Source organism: Polypterus senegalus, chromosome 2 (genome assembly GCF_016835505.1).
Source record: "Polypterus senegalus isolate Bchr_013 chromosome 2, ASM1683550v1, whole genome shotgun sequence".
In the NCBI taxonomy this organism is placed as follows: Eukaryota; Metazoa; Chordata; class Cladistia; order Polypteriformes; family Polypteridae; genus Polypterus; species Polypterus senegalus.
The window spans coordinates 69,803,080-69,819,558 of NC_053155.1; the positions used below are offsets into that span (position 1 = coordinate 69,803,080).

The 16,479-nt window shown below is 37.1% G+C and overlaps 1 protein-coding gene across 3 annotated transcripts in view; it reads right to left on the reverse strand.

The window, feature by feature from the left end:
* Positions 1-4,782: 4,782 nt before the first annotated feature.
* Positions 4,783-16,479, reverse strand: part of tsga10 (testis specific, 10) — an 80,115-nt gene continuing 68,418 nt past the window's right edge. For 2 of the 3 annotated variants that reach the window (XM_039743925.1, XM_039743927.1), the window contains 4 exons: positions 12,876-13,078; positions 8,998-9,108; positions 8,732-8,884; positions 4,783-6,136 (listed from right to left, as the gene is read on the reverse strand). In XM_039743925.1, the coding sequence (XP_039599859.1) occupies positions 6,112-6,136; positions 8,732-8,884; positions 8,998-9,108; positions 12,876-13,078 (492 nt within the window). In that variant the 3' untranslated portion in view covers positions 4,783-6,111. The remainder of the gene's footprint in view (positions 6,137-8,731; positions 8,885-8,997; positions 9,109-12,875; positions 13,079-16,479) is intronic. The other variant, XM_039743926.1, reaches the window with a different exon arrangement.

Below are 16,479 nucleotides of genomic sequence, written 5' to 3' on the forward strand. Positions count from 1 at the left end.
AACGTCTTCCCCATTCCTCACAAGTATGACACAGTCCCTTCTCTCTCTCCTTCTGTTCTCTGCCGCCTCCGCTCCTCTCCCAGCAAGCTTTGCCTTCCTCCTCCCGACTTCCCGGTGGCTTTTTTAATAGTGCACCCGGAAGTGCTCCACGTGCTCTCCTGTCCTCTTCCGGCAGCACTTCTTGTTGTGGTGGAAGTGCCGCAGTCCAGGGCTCCGGAACTGCCCAGGCGCCCCCTGGCAGTAGCCACAGGCTTCAGCAGGGTTGAACTTCTAAGCTCCAAACCCGTGGCCCTGATGTAATCCAGGGGGGTTGCCCTCTCATGTTCTGGGGGAGGTATTGCCCTGGATATGTCCTCTACACCAGTCCTTCCTTCCATCGTAGGGGCGTCTTGGCCGGGCAAGGGCACAGGCCATCTGCCACATGATAAGAGAGAGAACCAGTGCAAGCAAGATAGAAGGCAGACAGCCGGGAAGAGATCCCCCTTATGGGAGCATGAAGCTCACACTCTGGGCCTGAGGAGGTTTGCTCCAGCTGAGCGGCTCAGTGAGCTGCAGTAGCCTGGTGCTTGCTACCATGTAAGTCCGGGGAAGGCAGCAGGAGCTGGAAAGAGTGAGGTTCGGTTCAAATGGGGACCCTGCTGGTGAGCCATGGGTGGGGTGAACAGAGAAGTTTTGATTTGAGAAGAAGTCATGTCCTGCCTAGTGATTTTAACCTTGTTTTTATTAACTATTTATTGCATTATATCTTTTTGAATCACTGTACTATTTATTTAAACACTGAGTTTTGGAGAAATTATAATAAAAGCGATATTCACTTTTGCACCTACCCCTTGCCTGGAATGCATGTGTCCTTATCTGTCAGGCTCCTCTCAGTTACCATATCAGTGATTCAGGTGCAATAGGGTAGCCAAAGGTGATTGACAGCATGGAGCCAACCCGGACCATCATAGGTAAGATGAGAAAAGACCTTCTGCCCAACCAGTATGAAATAATGGATGGACCAGCAGAGGCCAAGTGTTGGGAGCTGTTCCATCCCCCATATGCCAGGTGGCAGTGGTCCTTGTATGGTAGCCCAGTTGGGAAACCCATAGGGATGCTTAGGAGTTGGAGTCCGAAGTGCAGCCCTGTCAGGGTTTCTTGGTACTGATTGAGGGTGCTGTCTGGGAAGGACCTTCTTACTTTCTGTATGACCCATAAGTGTTTCCAAGACGACACAATGTGGTATCGGAAGCATTCTCGGGACCTGTTTAAAAGGGAGGCCACTGCCTCACTTCAATATGTCACAGATGGGAGGCAGCTGGCAACACATGGCGGGAGGAAGAATTGCTCTATTTATTGTGATTGTACAACTGATCTTGGATAGTTGATATTGAAATGCGCCAAGGATAAACAAATATGTTATTTTATCCTAAATGTGTGTTAGGTATTACTGAGTCTTGGGCTTGGTGGCACCCCCTGGTGGTTACAACAGTTACAGTTGGGGTTACTATTTAAGAAAAATTAGTTATGCGTCTACTGGGTGAGTGCAAAAACATATTAAAGACTTGGAAATTCATACACAGGGGGTCCTTGGGTTACGACACAGTTCCATTCATACCACATCGATGTAACCCAAATTTTGGTGTAAGTCGAAACACACACTAGCCTAAGTCACTTACCTATCTTAACACATTTGCAAAATCATAATCTAGAACATTAAAACACAACTAAGCCACAGAAAAAGGAAAAGGACATAAATATACTGCACTGTACACTGTACAGTAGCAACAGAAAAAATGAGTATAACAAAAAATCCTTACCTTTATTCCTTCTCACGTCTCAATTTTTTTAAGTTTTTATGGGAGTGAGAGTTGTAAACTCGAAACGTCGTATGTCGAGATGTTGTAACCCGAGGACATCCTGTATATATTACTGTGAAAAAGGTTTTGCCCCCTTCCTAACTTTCTCAGTTTCTGCATATTTTACATAATGGCTTTAGACAGTATTAGAAAAGGCAACATTAAAGAAAAGGAACCTACCTGCACACAATACAGTTTTTAAATCATTATTTTCTTTATTTAAGGAAGAAAATTATCCAACACCACTATCACCGATGTGAAAAGTAATCACCTTCATAGTTTCAACTCTTAGTTGTAGCACTTTTTAATAGAAATCACTACAACTACTGTACAACTAAACACTTCCTATAATTGGATATCAATCTTTTAAAGTTTTTTTGTGGAATTTTAGCCCACATTTCTTTGTAAAACTACATAAACTGAGACATATTGGGAGGTTTGCGGGAGTGAACTGCTGGTTTCTGGGCAGGCTTTTCTGGAAGGCTGTGGACTGCTTTTATTTTTTTCTGAGGTATTGATGTAACAATATTTTAGCTAAAATGTATGCATGTTGCACATTATGATCATACAACTGGGTGATGTTTTCCATGGACATTTTTGATATTATTTGTGGTTTCGCAGCGTTTGTAACCATAGGCTTCCAATAAATCAGGAATGTTATCTGTTTTCCATAAAAACATGAGATTAAATTTTTTTCTCGACCATCACTACAAACTACCTGGGGTAATTAATATATAAAAATAATCAATATTGGGTGGAGTATTTCTTTACTTTTTAACTTTTATTCAGCTTTTAAATATTTCCTTCCTGAATACACACAAAACTATTGTCAGTTACCTCAAGCGTTCCGTTTATGTGAGAAATTGGGTAGATTTATTGAGGTGACCTTTCGACTCTGGGTAGAGCAGATGTTTGAGATTTCTCATCTTCAGGATCCATTGTTTGTTAGGTGACTGTCTCACCTTAGTTGATATCAGTTCTGCCTTTATGCCAAGTGTTTGCTGATGAAATTGCTCATATGGGTTTGGCTGCAAATATTTTATCATTGTGTACATATTAATTCCTGCTTTCACAAACAGAATTGGCTCAGCTTTGGAAGCTCTTGCCAGATTAAGTGTGATGTAAGTCAGATTTTCTGCTTTCTGCTGCCTTGTTTATTATTATATACTTTTTTTTTTTTTTTCTTCTCAAGCTTCTTTAAAGTTTTAATTTGCCATTGGGGAAAAACACGGTATATTTAATCTGTCTTTTTAAAGCCGGTATTTACTTGTAAAATGAAACTATTATCAAGCAATTAACCTGTTTATTATTGTTATATTTATCTTCTATATTAACGTCTGTGCACGGAAGTGTGTGTGTCTCTCCGGCCCTGAAGAGTCGGGGTAAGGGCTCCACCTCCGAGGGAACAGAAAATTTGCTTAGCTGCTAATAACACAAGAGGGGCGAGCACGTCAGCAAAACGAAACCTCAGAAGAAAGACAAAGTCACTTAGTCGCTAACACCGACAAAACAGTATCCCTTTTACTTTTGCCAAGTCAAAATTACATTTATTTACCTAGTATATGTAAGAAACTGCTATTCATTAAAAATTTATTAAAACAATATAAATTAGCCCATGAGACATTTAAACTTCCAGTTATCAAAAAAAATGTTATATAGGTAATACTATAACAAAGGATGATAGCAAAAAATCTAAATTTATGAAACTGTTATGTTGTAAAAAGGATCATCAATTGGCAGGAGGAGTATTCGCCATATATACAGCAGCTTCGCCTAGAACAGCAAAAATGCTAGAGCTGGCTCTGTCTAAACATAATTTCAAAAAGCTGAAGTGCTGCTCAAAGTATGCATAATCAGAAAAAAAATATTAATCCCAAGGGCAATTGCTTTTTCAAAGTTTAAGATCTCTATAATTCTAATTTTGTCTGGTCAAGACGTAATCATTGAGTGACATTCTCACTAGTCAATATTGAATGGTAAATTGCAGTAAGTGTGGTTTTCCTCTCATGTCTAAATAATATGAGTATTAAGTTCATTATGCGCCTGGTGCACATATGTGGGCCTTGTAAAGACCTATTTCTGACCTGCGCCTAATGGGATTGGAGGTGTCACCCTGCAAATCTTGACTAGAAAAAGCAGGTTCAGAAAATGGATAGAAGAATTATTTGTGATAATCAAGATCTGAAGTTAATGTGTGTTTGATCCATTAGTTTATATCCTCTGACTTATATTTACAGTATGTTGTGTGTGCAAGTGTGCAAGCACACTCAAATAGTAAAATCGAATTGTTAGTTTCTAAACACAGGCAAAAACTGCAAAATATTAACATTTCAGTTACTCAAAATGTATACAGTACAGTCCAAAAGTTTGGACACTCCTCCTCATTCAATGTGTTTTCTTTACTTTCATGACCATTTACAGCACTCCATCACTCTCCTTCTTGGTCAAATAGCCCTTACACAGCCTGGAGGTGTGTTTGGGGTCATTGTCCTGTTGAAAAATAAATGATCGTCCAACTAACCTGACTTCTGCACAACACAACTGCTGGTCCCAACCCCATTGATAAAGCAAGAAATTCCACTAAATAACCCTGATAAGGCACACCTGTGAAGTGAAAACCATTTCAGGTGACTACCTGTTGAAGCTCATCGAGAGAATGCCAAGAGTGTGCAAAGCAGTAATCAGAGCAAAGGGTGGCTGTTTTGAAGAAACTAGAATATAAAACATGTTTTCAGTTATTTCACCTTTTTTTCTTAAGTACATAACTCCACATGTGTTCATTCATAGTTTTGATGCCTTCAGTGAGAATCTACCAATATAAATGGTCATGAAAATAAAGAAAACACATTGAATGAGGAGGGGTGTCCAAACTTTTGGCCTGTACTGTACATGGATTTTTAAATGTAAAAGTTGAATTTGATTAAAATAAATGCACAATCCACAAACAATTAACACACAATTTATTGTACAGTATTTATAAACGTGTATAAAAATGAATAGGTAATAGTCTATGGCATTAATTTTCAATTCAAATAAAGCACAACTGACTTTGCAATAATGCAGATTTTTAGTAAACATTATTAGTAACTATTATTGGGAAATAAGCAAAACTACACATGAATACTGTATTGTTTCTGTGTAATTCTAATCCTAGTAAGGCATACTAAGCTACATTGTTTTCCATCATTTTAATTGGATTATGACAAATGGAGTCTGTAAAAAAAATAAACATAAATAATGCAACCCCACAAAATGTATTTTTCTTTTAGCATATAAAAAGATTTTCCAGCATAATTTAATAAAAAGACACACACAAATTCATAAAATGATTTCACAGTAAATCCCATTATACTGCACCAAAGGTAAAGGACTCAGACTGAATCCCTGTGAAAACCTGAGTATCAGCTTTTAAAGATATGCGAGCATATACTCTTCAAAATTCTGATGTCATCAGATTAAATTTGTAACTTTATTGTAAGGTAATGTACAAAAAAATAATTTTAGTTATCTAAAGATTTGCAAAATAACTTCAAACATAGCGACCTGATTATTCATGTGAAGAGTTGTTATGTCAGTGAGGTTTCCATTTAATCTAGAAATCATATATATCATGTCCTTCTACGGTAGTGCCAATTCATCATCTACAGAAATCACAACCTGTACACTGGCTGTTTTCTGTTTATAGCACACGTTCAAACAAATTAAACCGTGCACAGTTCAACTGGATTACAGGAAAGACGAAGTAAAACTTAACAATTATGCTTGTTCTACTTGTAGTTCTGTTGCAACAAATACTGCATTTTGGTAAAACAGCCTTTCACTTTTATTATAGATATACTGTATACACATATACTGTATACTCACATATATAAATGTGTGCGAGTATGGATTCTGCTTTTTTAATATGTGCATATGAATAGTGGAAACCTCACAGTGGCTTGTTTTTTCAGTGGCATTTTTTACCCTAACCACTCAGTGATAAGTTCTATTGCATACCTGGCACTAAATCACTTTAGTCACCCCAGGGCCACGAAGGCTGATCCTTGCATCAGTCTTTCTTTTCTTAGCTCAGTTGCAATGCCCAGTTAAAGCATGTCTTGATATTTTTAATGAGTTTAAGAGACACTTTATCAGTAGCAGAAAGTAGTTTTCTTAGTAGCACAGTCAACAATGATCCTGCAACAGGTTTTAACTCCAGTGTCTTCATAAATTGGCAAAGCTGAGATTATGTTACAGTTATGTTATGTGAACAGTTAAGAGTTGTATAGCAATCCTAGAGGTCTCTAAATGATCCAGTTCTGAAAGACAAAAAAAGATACAATATGTAAAGGTGGGTTTACTTAAGAGTAAAGACATTTTTCCAACTTCAATGAACCTCACATCAGTATAATCTACTGTCTGTGATCCCAAAAGCACAAGTCATGCAAGTTTCTGCCCAAGCTGCTAAGCAGTAGTGTTTTGGTATTTATCTGGCTGGTTAAACAAAATATATGAATCAAAACCAATCACTGGTCATTTCTGGATCAAATTTCTGTTACACACTGATAATTAGTAACAAAATATTAAATGAAGATCAGCAGTAAATATATTAAACATATAGTGTTTCAATGAAGCAGCATGAGTTGTGACCAACAAGAATTTTCTTGTAGTGTCCTTCTGCAGGTCACTTGAGGAGTGGCTGAGATGTTGTTATTTTATATTTTAAGGGTCTTGAACATCAGACAAGCAAAGGTTTGGCAGACTTATAATTGAGATCCACAGCCAAATAGCAACATTAAACTTGGTAGTAATTTCAAAGCAATGTCCTAATCAGAAACAAAAAAAAAACACAAGGCCTGTTAAATCCCATTGAGGCATTCCTTGTGTGATTTTGGTCTATAGTAGAAATAAACTGTTGTTGTTGTTGCCAAAATAATAAATGTCTCTCACCATCTGCATCTTTTAAAAAGCAATTGTGATGATATCACATGTCTTCATGTTCTAGCCAAGACTGCAGCATCTTAGTGACCCACAGGACACACATAACAACATAGTTATTAAATAACAAAAGTTCCTCACAGCTTGGTGATGCAGTGATTATGGCTGCTTCTAGGCTGTGGTTCCAGATATCTGAATGAGATTTAGCATACTGTCTCAATGTGAGTGGAGTCTGCACATTCTCCGTGAGACTGTGTGATAATCCTCTTTTATCCTAAAGGTATGCAGGTTTGGTTAATTGGTGAATTCAAATTAACCCTGCATGGAGCTGTGCAAGAGTGTCTCTTGAAATAGACTGGTCTCCCCCTACCAACACCTAATACTGCTGGGAACATCTCTGGCCTAATGGAAACTTGATTTAGAAATTGTGAGTTGAGGAAATAACTGAATTAATCAATTGATTAGTTCAGTATATATTAATATGTTTAACTGGGTATGCCATACAACAAGAGAGAGAACCACACAGGAAAAGGAGGGTCACCAATATGGTAGTGTGGAAGGCAAAAGCTGCTGCTGCACTATGAGTTCCATCTCCTGAAGTTCTTCCTTTGTTTATATCTAATTTGCTTGGTTACAAAACAAGTAGCCATGTGTTTAATTCTTTGGTCCTCTTAGTCTCAACTGATGACAGTCATCCACTACATGTAGAACTAAAGTTCAGTAAATCGGGAAGAACAGTCGCTTTGAAAACCCAAACAAATTGCTCCAAAAACTCCTTTCTTCCTACAGCCATACGACTTTTCAATAAGAAATATCGGAGATAATGATTAAGGTTTTGATATATATCTCATAACCTTTTTTTTTTCTTTTTTGTTGTAAATATGTATTATCTAACTGCTTTACCTTAATCTTTCTTGTTTGTTTTTGTCTGTATTTTATTTAATTCTGTCTGTTATTAGATGCAACTGAGAAGACAAATTTCATGTTTTGTTGTGTAAACATGACTAAATAAAGAAACCTTAAGCCTTGTTAGTCTGTGTAGGTACAGTGTCAGAACTGAAGTTCCATTTTGTAAGACTAGCATAGGTGTATAGATAACTTACTATTTACACTACAACATTGTGGTAGTTGTCCATTTTAGCCTCAACCATAAGTTAACTGTTATCCATGTTAACCCAGGAACTATCATTTTATTATGTTTCTTACTATGCTTATGTAAATGTTTAGGTTCACATTATGTTACTGTATTCAATTAACTATGCTTGTAGGGTTAGGCTGTTTTGGGGAGCGGCACATGTGCGGTTTGTCAGAGTGGTTGGTGGGTGTTCTTGGACAGTAAAAAGGGAGTAAGGCCATTTTTTTATTATCTTTTTATGTCATTACAATAGTTAGGTCAATAGTTAGTTTTTTTTCAATCCAGACTTTCTTTTATTTAAACAACAGACTTGAAAAAGAATTCTATTTTTGACCAATACAAAAAGATAAATAAACCAGAGTAGGAAATTTCAAAAATGTTTATATAAAAGTTTATAAGTTCTCTCAGTAGCTCTACTAAAGATCTCTGAATATGCCTCATTATTTGAATTTAATTGGTCTAGACACAGTTGTTTTATGTAAAAGCTACTTTACTACTGTAAAATGCAACAAAACTTTTTAATCTAGTTGATTTTTTGTGTATACATTTGCAGTATATCAAGGTAAATAAGATATTGAGCTGAATTGTCAAAGAAATTAATTTTATACATAATTTTTTAATTATTTTTTTAAACCAAAAACATTTTTATGATCAAAATGTAAATTCACTGAAAATCCTAGCATATCTCATGACCAGACTGCAAAAGAACCCTGATCATTTAGGGCAACATTTGCTGAATTAATGAGCATTCCTTTTAAATTTACATTTATTTTAGTTTTATTTTCATTTGCAACAGAAAGTGGTCACTTCAGACTGCAAAGGTCAAGCAACATCTTTTCACCTGTCAAACTGGTTTTCTAGACCCTGAGATCTCCATTGGGAACGCTCCGGTGACCTGGATGACCTGGGGCTCAGTGATCTTCTGGATGGGGTAGAAGTGGTGAGCAATGTGGAAGTCAGTCCATGACGTCGAAGTTCCAGTATGGCTTGCTCTCTAAAGGACAACATAATAAATTATGCTATTACAAATGTTTATTATTAATCAAACTAAAAACACACTTCCATGATAATAAGGATATAGCTTTAGGAGCAAAAGAACTGACGTACACTTGCCTTTCAAATTGCTCTGTTGATAATTGCCGCTTGGTCATATCTAGCTCTACTTCTAGTTGTGCAGCTTTTGTTTTTGCTTGAGTCACTTCACGGCTTTGGCTTGCACTTAAAAATGACAATTAAAGAGAATACTTCATGAAAATAATAGCAACATTTCTATTTTTTACTCTTGAGTATTTTAAAGAAACAACATGTTGTTAGACATTGTACATATTTCATTTATACTAAACTAGGATGACCTGGTGCTGATCACACCTGGTTTGTTTTACCATTAACTACTTTTATCATTCATTTCACCACAAGCAAGAATTCCTTTTCATTATAGAGATTACATGTTTTTTTATAAATAAAGAGACTGCTGAAATTTTAAGTGAATATGTAAACAGAGGGTTGGTTTCCTCTCTAGTCAAAGACACGTTTAATGATAGATTTGTTAGTGCATATGCAGATGGAATTGTGTAATATTGTACGCAATTAGATCAGCCTCCCATTCAGTTTTACAGGTTCAGGCTCTCAGTCTAAATATGGCAGATGATCAAAATTGAGATCTTCATTTATTAAGAGAAACACAAATAAAGACAAACAAGCTTTAATTTTTCAGAATAATCCTCAGAAAGACTAATAGACTTTAATGTAATGTTCACAAAGCATTCCTATGACACACAAATTGTTTGTACAATGTTATTTCTGTAGCTGAGGTAGCCCTTCAGTTTGGGGAACAGGTGGTACTCTTATAAACAGTGTTGAGGGTAACATGTTGAAAGTAAAGTGTATACATATTCTGAACACTTTTTAAAGTAACAAGCAAACGTATTTTATTTAACTAAAAATAGCTGTTTTACTCAAAAAAGACATGCAACACTACAGAAGCTTATTCCACCATTCCAAAAAAAAGTAGTACAGTAGTCTTTTTTCACAAGGCCTTTGCATGCTGCAGTTGGTGGAACATGGTACACATTCATGGTCTGGCTGTCTAAAGGCAGCTAGTGAGGAAGAAATTAAGCACATGTGTTGTGTGTAGTAAACTGAAAAGAACTGAACAAAAGTAATATGCATATATTTAATCGTGTATGTGCTGAAGGGTAAATTTAATCAGCTCAGTTTAGGGTCATGGGGAGCCAGTGTCCATGTCAGCAGCAGCACTGGGTGTAATGCAAGAAGCAAACATGGTGGACAGTATGCTGGTCCTTTTCAGTGCAACCACACTGCCAAGCATAAAAGATCGTGGTGCATGCAATCCTGAAACAAACAAACACTTATCAATAAAGTGTGAATGTAGTTTTCATTCAGCTACTATCTTTGCTATAAATATTTTGAAACAGTGTGATTAGGAGCCTCAGCAGCTAGTGTTCATAGCTCATATCTTCAAGGGCTCGCAAAGGGGATGGAAAAAAAGGAAAGAGTGAGAGGTTGGGCGTGCGTTGCTGCACCCACCTCACGACAAACAACCTGGATGGGGACCTGAGTGCAGCAGGTGACACCTCAGCACCAACACTAGAACAGTGTGAGCTTTTTCACAGTGGCTGGAGTGCCAACCCTGCCACCAACCCCCATGGAAAAAAGGGATGGATGTCATTTACTTCAATGCACATGAAGTAAACATATTTATAAAACAATAAAATTATCAAATTTGGCTGGATTTCTGGTCGGGTTTAATAATGGTTTACATAAGGGCTTAAGATTTAATAACAAATGTTGGCCAGTGAAATGTGCAGTTATTCCACAGCAAAGATGAAAAAGAAATGCAAATGAAACAACACTGTAACACATTACATTGTACAATACTGTAAGTAACTATATAACACCTTTAGTTACCTTTTTTGGAAAGCAATGAGTAAAAGTAACATTCCCCAACACTGCTCACAAGACCAGTTCAGAGGACAGGGTAAGTGTGGCCTACACCAAAATATGGTCAACAGCTTTCCTTTTCTGGTTTTCCATGATTGACTGGCAAAATTGTGAAGGCAACTCAAGGCAATACCGACCAATACAGCTTTTGAAGGAAATAGAGGTTGGAATGCATTGACTAAGCAAGAATTAATCTTTAAAGGGGTATTTTTCTATAGTATTAGAAATTCATTGATTGCCCAGAACTTGATTTTTGTGGCTTTCTGCATCCACTGTCCAGAATGGAGAACATGCTGGGTATCTCTGGCACTGCCTTCCAGTGGTTCAAGTCCTATCTGACTGATAGGCAAGAGTTTGTTAGTCTGGGCAACAACAGATCCAGCTCAGCACCAGTCACACAAGGAGTTTCTCAGGGCTCTGTCCTCTGCCCTCTTCTCTTCTGTATTTATATGCTTCCCCTTGGCCATATTATTTACAGCTATGGACTGGGTTATCAATTTTATGCAGATGACACTCAACTCTATTTCAAATTCTAAAATTGCAACTTCAGAGTTTTCTCAGCTCATAACTTGCCTCAGTGAAATTAAAACCTGAATGGAGCTGAACTCGTAAAATTAAATTGCAACAAAACTGAACTCCTGCAAACTGGCACTAAAGCGCAACTTAATAACAATAGCTCCTTTTCAGTCACTCTTGACAGTGATCATCAGACTTTCTTCTGATGCAAGAAATCTTGGTGTCATTTTTAACTGCAGACTCTGGAGGGAGTGAATGTTGATGTAAGTGAATGTGCCCTGTCCACACTTGGGTATGATGGTATTGGGACAGATTTCAGTTCCATTGAACCTATGTTGAAATAAATTACTTTGAAAATGGATGGTGGAGTAATTTTATTTTCTGACTATTGTGATTTTTGAAAAAGTAATTTTATTCCTGTTTGTATTAAACAATCTGTTTCTCATTTGCTTACAACCCAATTTGAAGTGATTGTGTTAAAGAATGTTTTTCTGTCTTTAGGTTATTTTTTGTTGCTCCTCCATTACTTTCTAAAAATACAGAACGGAAATTAACACAAAAAACAGCTAAGTGCAAATAAAAGCATAATGGCTCCACTGTGTTTCAACCATACTGTCCTTAAGTTGTAGTTAGTTATTGACATATCATTTGATCATCCTATTGAATTTCATTCTCTACAATTTAGGGCAGAATGAACCTTTGAAAGGCATCTAAAATTGTTTTCATATTGTCCAAATACAATTTCACAACTAACAGCCCTTATAACTAATCGTATACTCAACTTCTTTTTCAAAATAATTTCTATTGTTTTCCTTATATAACGTCACATACTTTCAATGGCTATTAGTATTATTAACATATTTAGTATTTTCTGTTAAGGAATTTTAAAAAAGTATTCTATGTACAAGTTATCAGTCTGATTATTTAGTACTTCGGCACTGTGACCTAGTGACTGTGGATTACAACACAAGGTTGCCAGTTCAATTCCTGTCTTTGTTTCACTGTGCCACTCTGAACAATTCATTTAACATGTCTAAACTCACACTGCATAAAATACAGTATACTATACCGTCATAGAATGGTGTTCATAATAGAAAGGATATATTAATCTAGTTTGCATGTAAACTATGTCATGCCAAATGCTGGTAATGATGTTATATAAAGTGATGACTGATTGACACCAGCAGCAAATTGCTGTGACTGAGGGAACTTTCCTTAAAATTGTGAGAAAAGGGACAAGTGCTGTTTAATGTAGGTTTGAATTAAGTACCAAGAAGTGTGGGTGATAGAAGTATGGCTGCCTAAAGAAGGGGCCTCAGTTGCCTCGAAAGCTTGCATATTGTAATCTTTTTAGTTAGCCAATAAAAGATGTCATTTTGCTTCTCATTAATGGCTAACAGGGTACAACACCCTAGTACAATTGACAAACAGTAGTAATTAGATCCCTGGAAGTCTTCAGGAAGACTTGTAAAGTTAGGTTTGAGAAAAATGCCTTTGTTATGACTTACATTTTGCTCTCTGCCTTTATAAGATTCTCCCGTAGGATGTCAATCTCAGACTGCTTTTCCTTACTGTACACCTGATTATCAAGCTCCTTCTCTTTATTAGATGTCAGTAAGATTTCAAGATTTTTCAAAGAAACTCTTTCACTTGCCAACTGCTTCCTAAGCAGCTCTGCTTCAGAATGTGCCATCTCCAATTCTTTCAGAACCTGAAAATAAGGAAATAGGGCAGCAGTATGAGACAAGAAACCTTTGATTTTATATAGTTTATTTTAAATATTTTATATTGCAGGAAAATTCGCAATTTTTCATCTAATTCATTGTTGTACATTAATAAAAATTCAACAGAGATAATGAGCATGAACCACATGTGGTAAAGATAAGTATTCCTTTTATAGTGCTTTTTTTTATTATTGCAAATAGTGTTGCAGGTTCACAGTTATATATATATATATATATATATATATATATATATATATATATATATATATATATATATATATATATATATATATATATATATATATATATATATATATATATATATATAAGTTTAGTAGCCTAAGCAGGTATTTATTAGAGAGAATGAGTTGATGCTGAAAGTGCAAATTAGTTTACACTCTGGCACCTTAAATAACTCTTACAATGTGCCTTAGTTATTAAAGAGCAGTTTTAGAAGGTTTTACTATGCTGTTCAAATGAGCAAGAACATATTGGGGCTTGCCCAGCCCTACTGTGTGTTTTGAATATTGCACCACCTATCTGGTTATGTGTTACTTGTTATGCATGTTTTTGAAAAAAAAAAAAAAAACAACGGGACTTCAGCTGATTGCATCATATACGTTTTTGTACTGGCTTCAATTTGTAAGATAAAAAGGGCACTCTAGATTGGAACATGAGCCATTATGCACAACATAAAAACTAGATTTAGAAAATCTTTACTCAGAATAACATGCTACCAGCCACAGGCAATATGAATGTTATAAAGCAATATGTGCATAATCACCCCAAAGCATGTTTTGTCATTTTTTTTCCCACAAAAAATTGTCACATATAATAGTAAAATTAAAATGTGTTAATTTCTCTAAAAACACTACTCAATATCTGATGTTATTTTCATTCAACAAAAATGATATGGCTATTTATAAACATTTTTGTCTTTCAAATTCATGTACAAACAAATACTTGTAATAATTATACAAACAATACAGTATAAATAAATAAATCTTGTAGACTGAGTCCACAATGCATGCACACTTGTAATTACTTGTATCTTTTCTAAAAATATTATACATGCTTTAGCAATTCAAAAAACAGCATATGGAAAAATGCTTAAATGATTAATATAGACCAATGAACTAATATAAGCAAACTGAGTGAAAGGTCATTGCAAGAAGACTGCTCAAAATTTTTTTAAGAGATCTATGACATTTTTCTAAGTCATGTTCTGAGTAGGTGACATGTTTTTGCCATTGCAGAATTAGCCTTTTTATGACATTTTTTTTACTGGGTACCAACACAAAGGAATGAACATAAGGTTAGCAGAAGTAGTTAGGCCTGATATGGGATTCACCTCAGTAAATGGTATAAGGACAATACAAGGACTACCTGTATGGTTCAAGATCAATAATAAAGTGAAAAATGGAAAACCATATTATAAACATTAAGAAATTCCAAAAACAATGAAGACTTCTATTAATTAATAACATTTGCTTTTTTTACTCCCTTGCCCCCTATGCTTGCTGGGGTTGGCTGCAGCTTCCTTGAGACCCTGTTCAGAATAAAGTGGGTTTGGAAGATGGATGATTATGACACAGTGGTAAGTTTTGAACATTCCATATCAGTTACTTCAAAATTTAATCAGAAAGTTTAACCTTAGCACTTTGAAGGGTAGCTTTTAATGTATATGTAGGGTTACACAAGGCAGAAAGGCAGTTTATAATTTATACAGTTTTTGTGTGGGTGTGTGTGTGCATACTATATATATATAAAAATATTATAAAAAAAATTTTTGGAGGGAGAGGGATCTAGGGAGGCGAGACATGATCTTATCGGAAGACAATTTGATGTCCCACGAGAAACACTTAAACATCATGCAAGACAAGGCAGTGAGACAACATTTAAAACAAGTTCACGGACATCTAATCTAGCAGTTGTTGTAATTCTTTTGGCAGGCACACTTCATGTGCTCCCAGCTCTTAAAACAACGACAAGCAGAACACACAGCTCGCCAGCAGCAGCAAGCCAACAGATGATCCGAACGGGCCTCCTTAGCGTGCGTTCAGCCCCTCCAACCTCCAACCCCACCTTCACAACGCGAGCGGCAGAGATGAAGGGGCAAAAGGACTGCTGCTGTACAGGCTTTTAAATAATCGACACACATCTCGCCAGCAGCCAGCAGATGATCTGACCGCTTCTCCTTAGAGTGCGTTAAGCACCCACCCCCCGATTCACAATGCGAGTGGCAGATACACAAAGTGGCAAAAGGACAGCTGCTGTACAGGCTTTTAAATGATCGACGCCCAGTGCAACAAGCAGAGCAGGCAGTTCACCAGCAAGCAGCAACAAGACAGGAGATGATCCGACGGCATCTCCATAGCATGCGTTTTGCTGCTCCCCACCCTTCACAACGCGAGCAGTGTTACGCGTCCTGCAAGAAAGAGATTTAAACAAGCCCGGGGCCAGAAATAAAGGACAAGTATTGTTTTTGCAAAAATTTTAAAGTAAAAGTGAAAATAATGCATATGTAACAATTCACATGAAAATACCAATCTCTTTAAATTGTTTATCCGGTAAACCAAACCCGGGGGTGGGCGAGTGAAGCAAGCGGGGGCAGAGCCCCCTAGTATATATTATATATAAACCCACATGCATTACATAAATAAAGAACACTAATGGTGAAAAGTTTTAAAACACCTTGATTCCTGAGTCCAGCTCAGGGCGGCGAAAGAGCAGTACAGGAGAAAGCTGGAGCAGAAGTTGCAGAACAACAGCATGAAGGAAGTGTGATATGGGATGAAGATTATCACTGGCTGCAGCTCGAAGCGGGGTGCCGCCATCGAGACAGACGTGGAGAGAGCAAACCAAATGAACAACTTCTTTAATATGTTTGATCACAGTAACCCACTCTCACCTCGGAGTACTGCATCCTCCAACCATCCCTCTGCTGATACCAGCATAGGTGAGACATCCCCACCCACAATTACAGCAGCCCATGTGAGCAGAGAGCTGAAAAGACTTTGTGCCAGCAAAGCAGTGGGTCCAGATGGTGTATTGCCACGATTGCTGAAGGCCTGTGCGTTGGAACTGGGGAGTCCTCTACAGCGCATCTTCAACCTGAGCCTGGAACAGGGGAGAGTCCCAAGGCTTTGGAAAACATCTTGTATCACTCCTGTCCCAAAGGTATCACGTCCTAGTGAAGCTGAATGACTTCTGGCCTGTTGCTCTGACGTCACATCTGATGAAGACCATGGAGCGGCTGCTGCTTCACCACCTGAGGCCACAGGTCTGCCACGCCCTCGACCCTCTGCAGCTCGCATACCAGGAGAAGGTGGGAGCGGAGGATGCCATCATCTATATGCTTCATCGATCCCTCTCCCACCTGGACAGA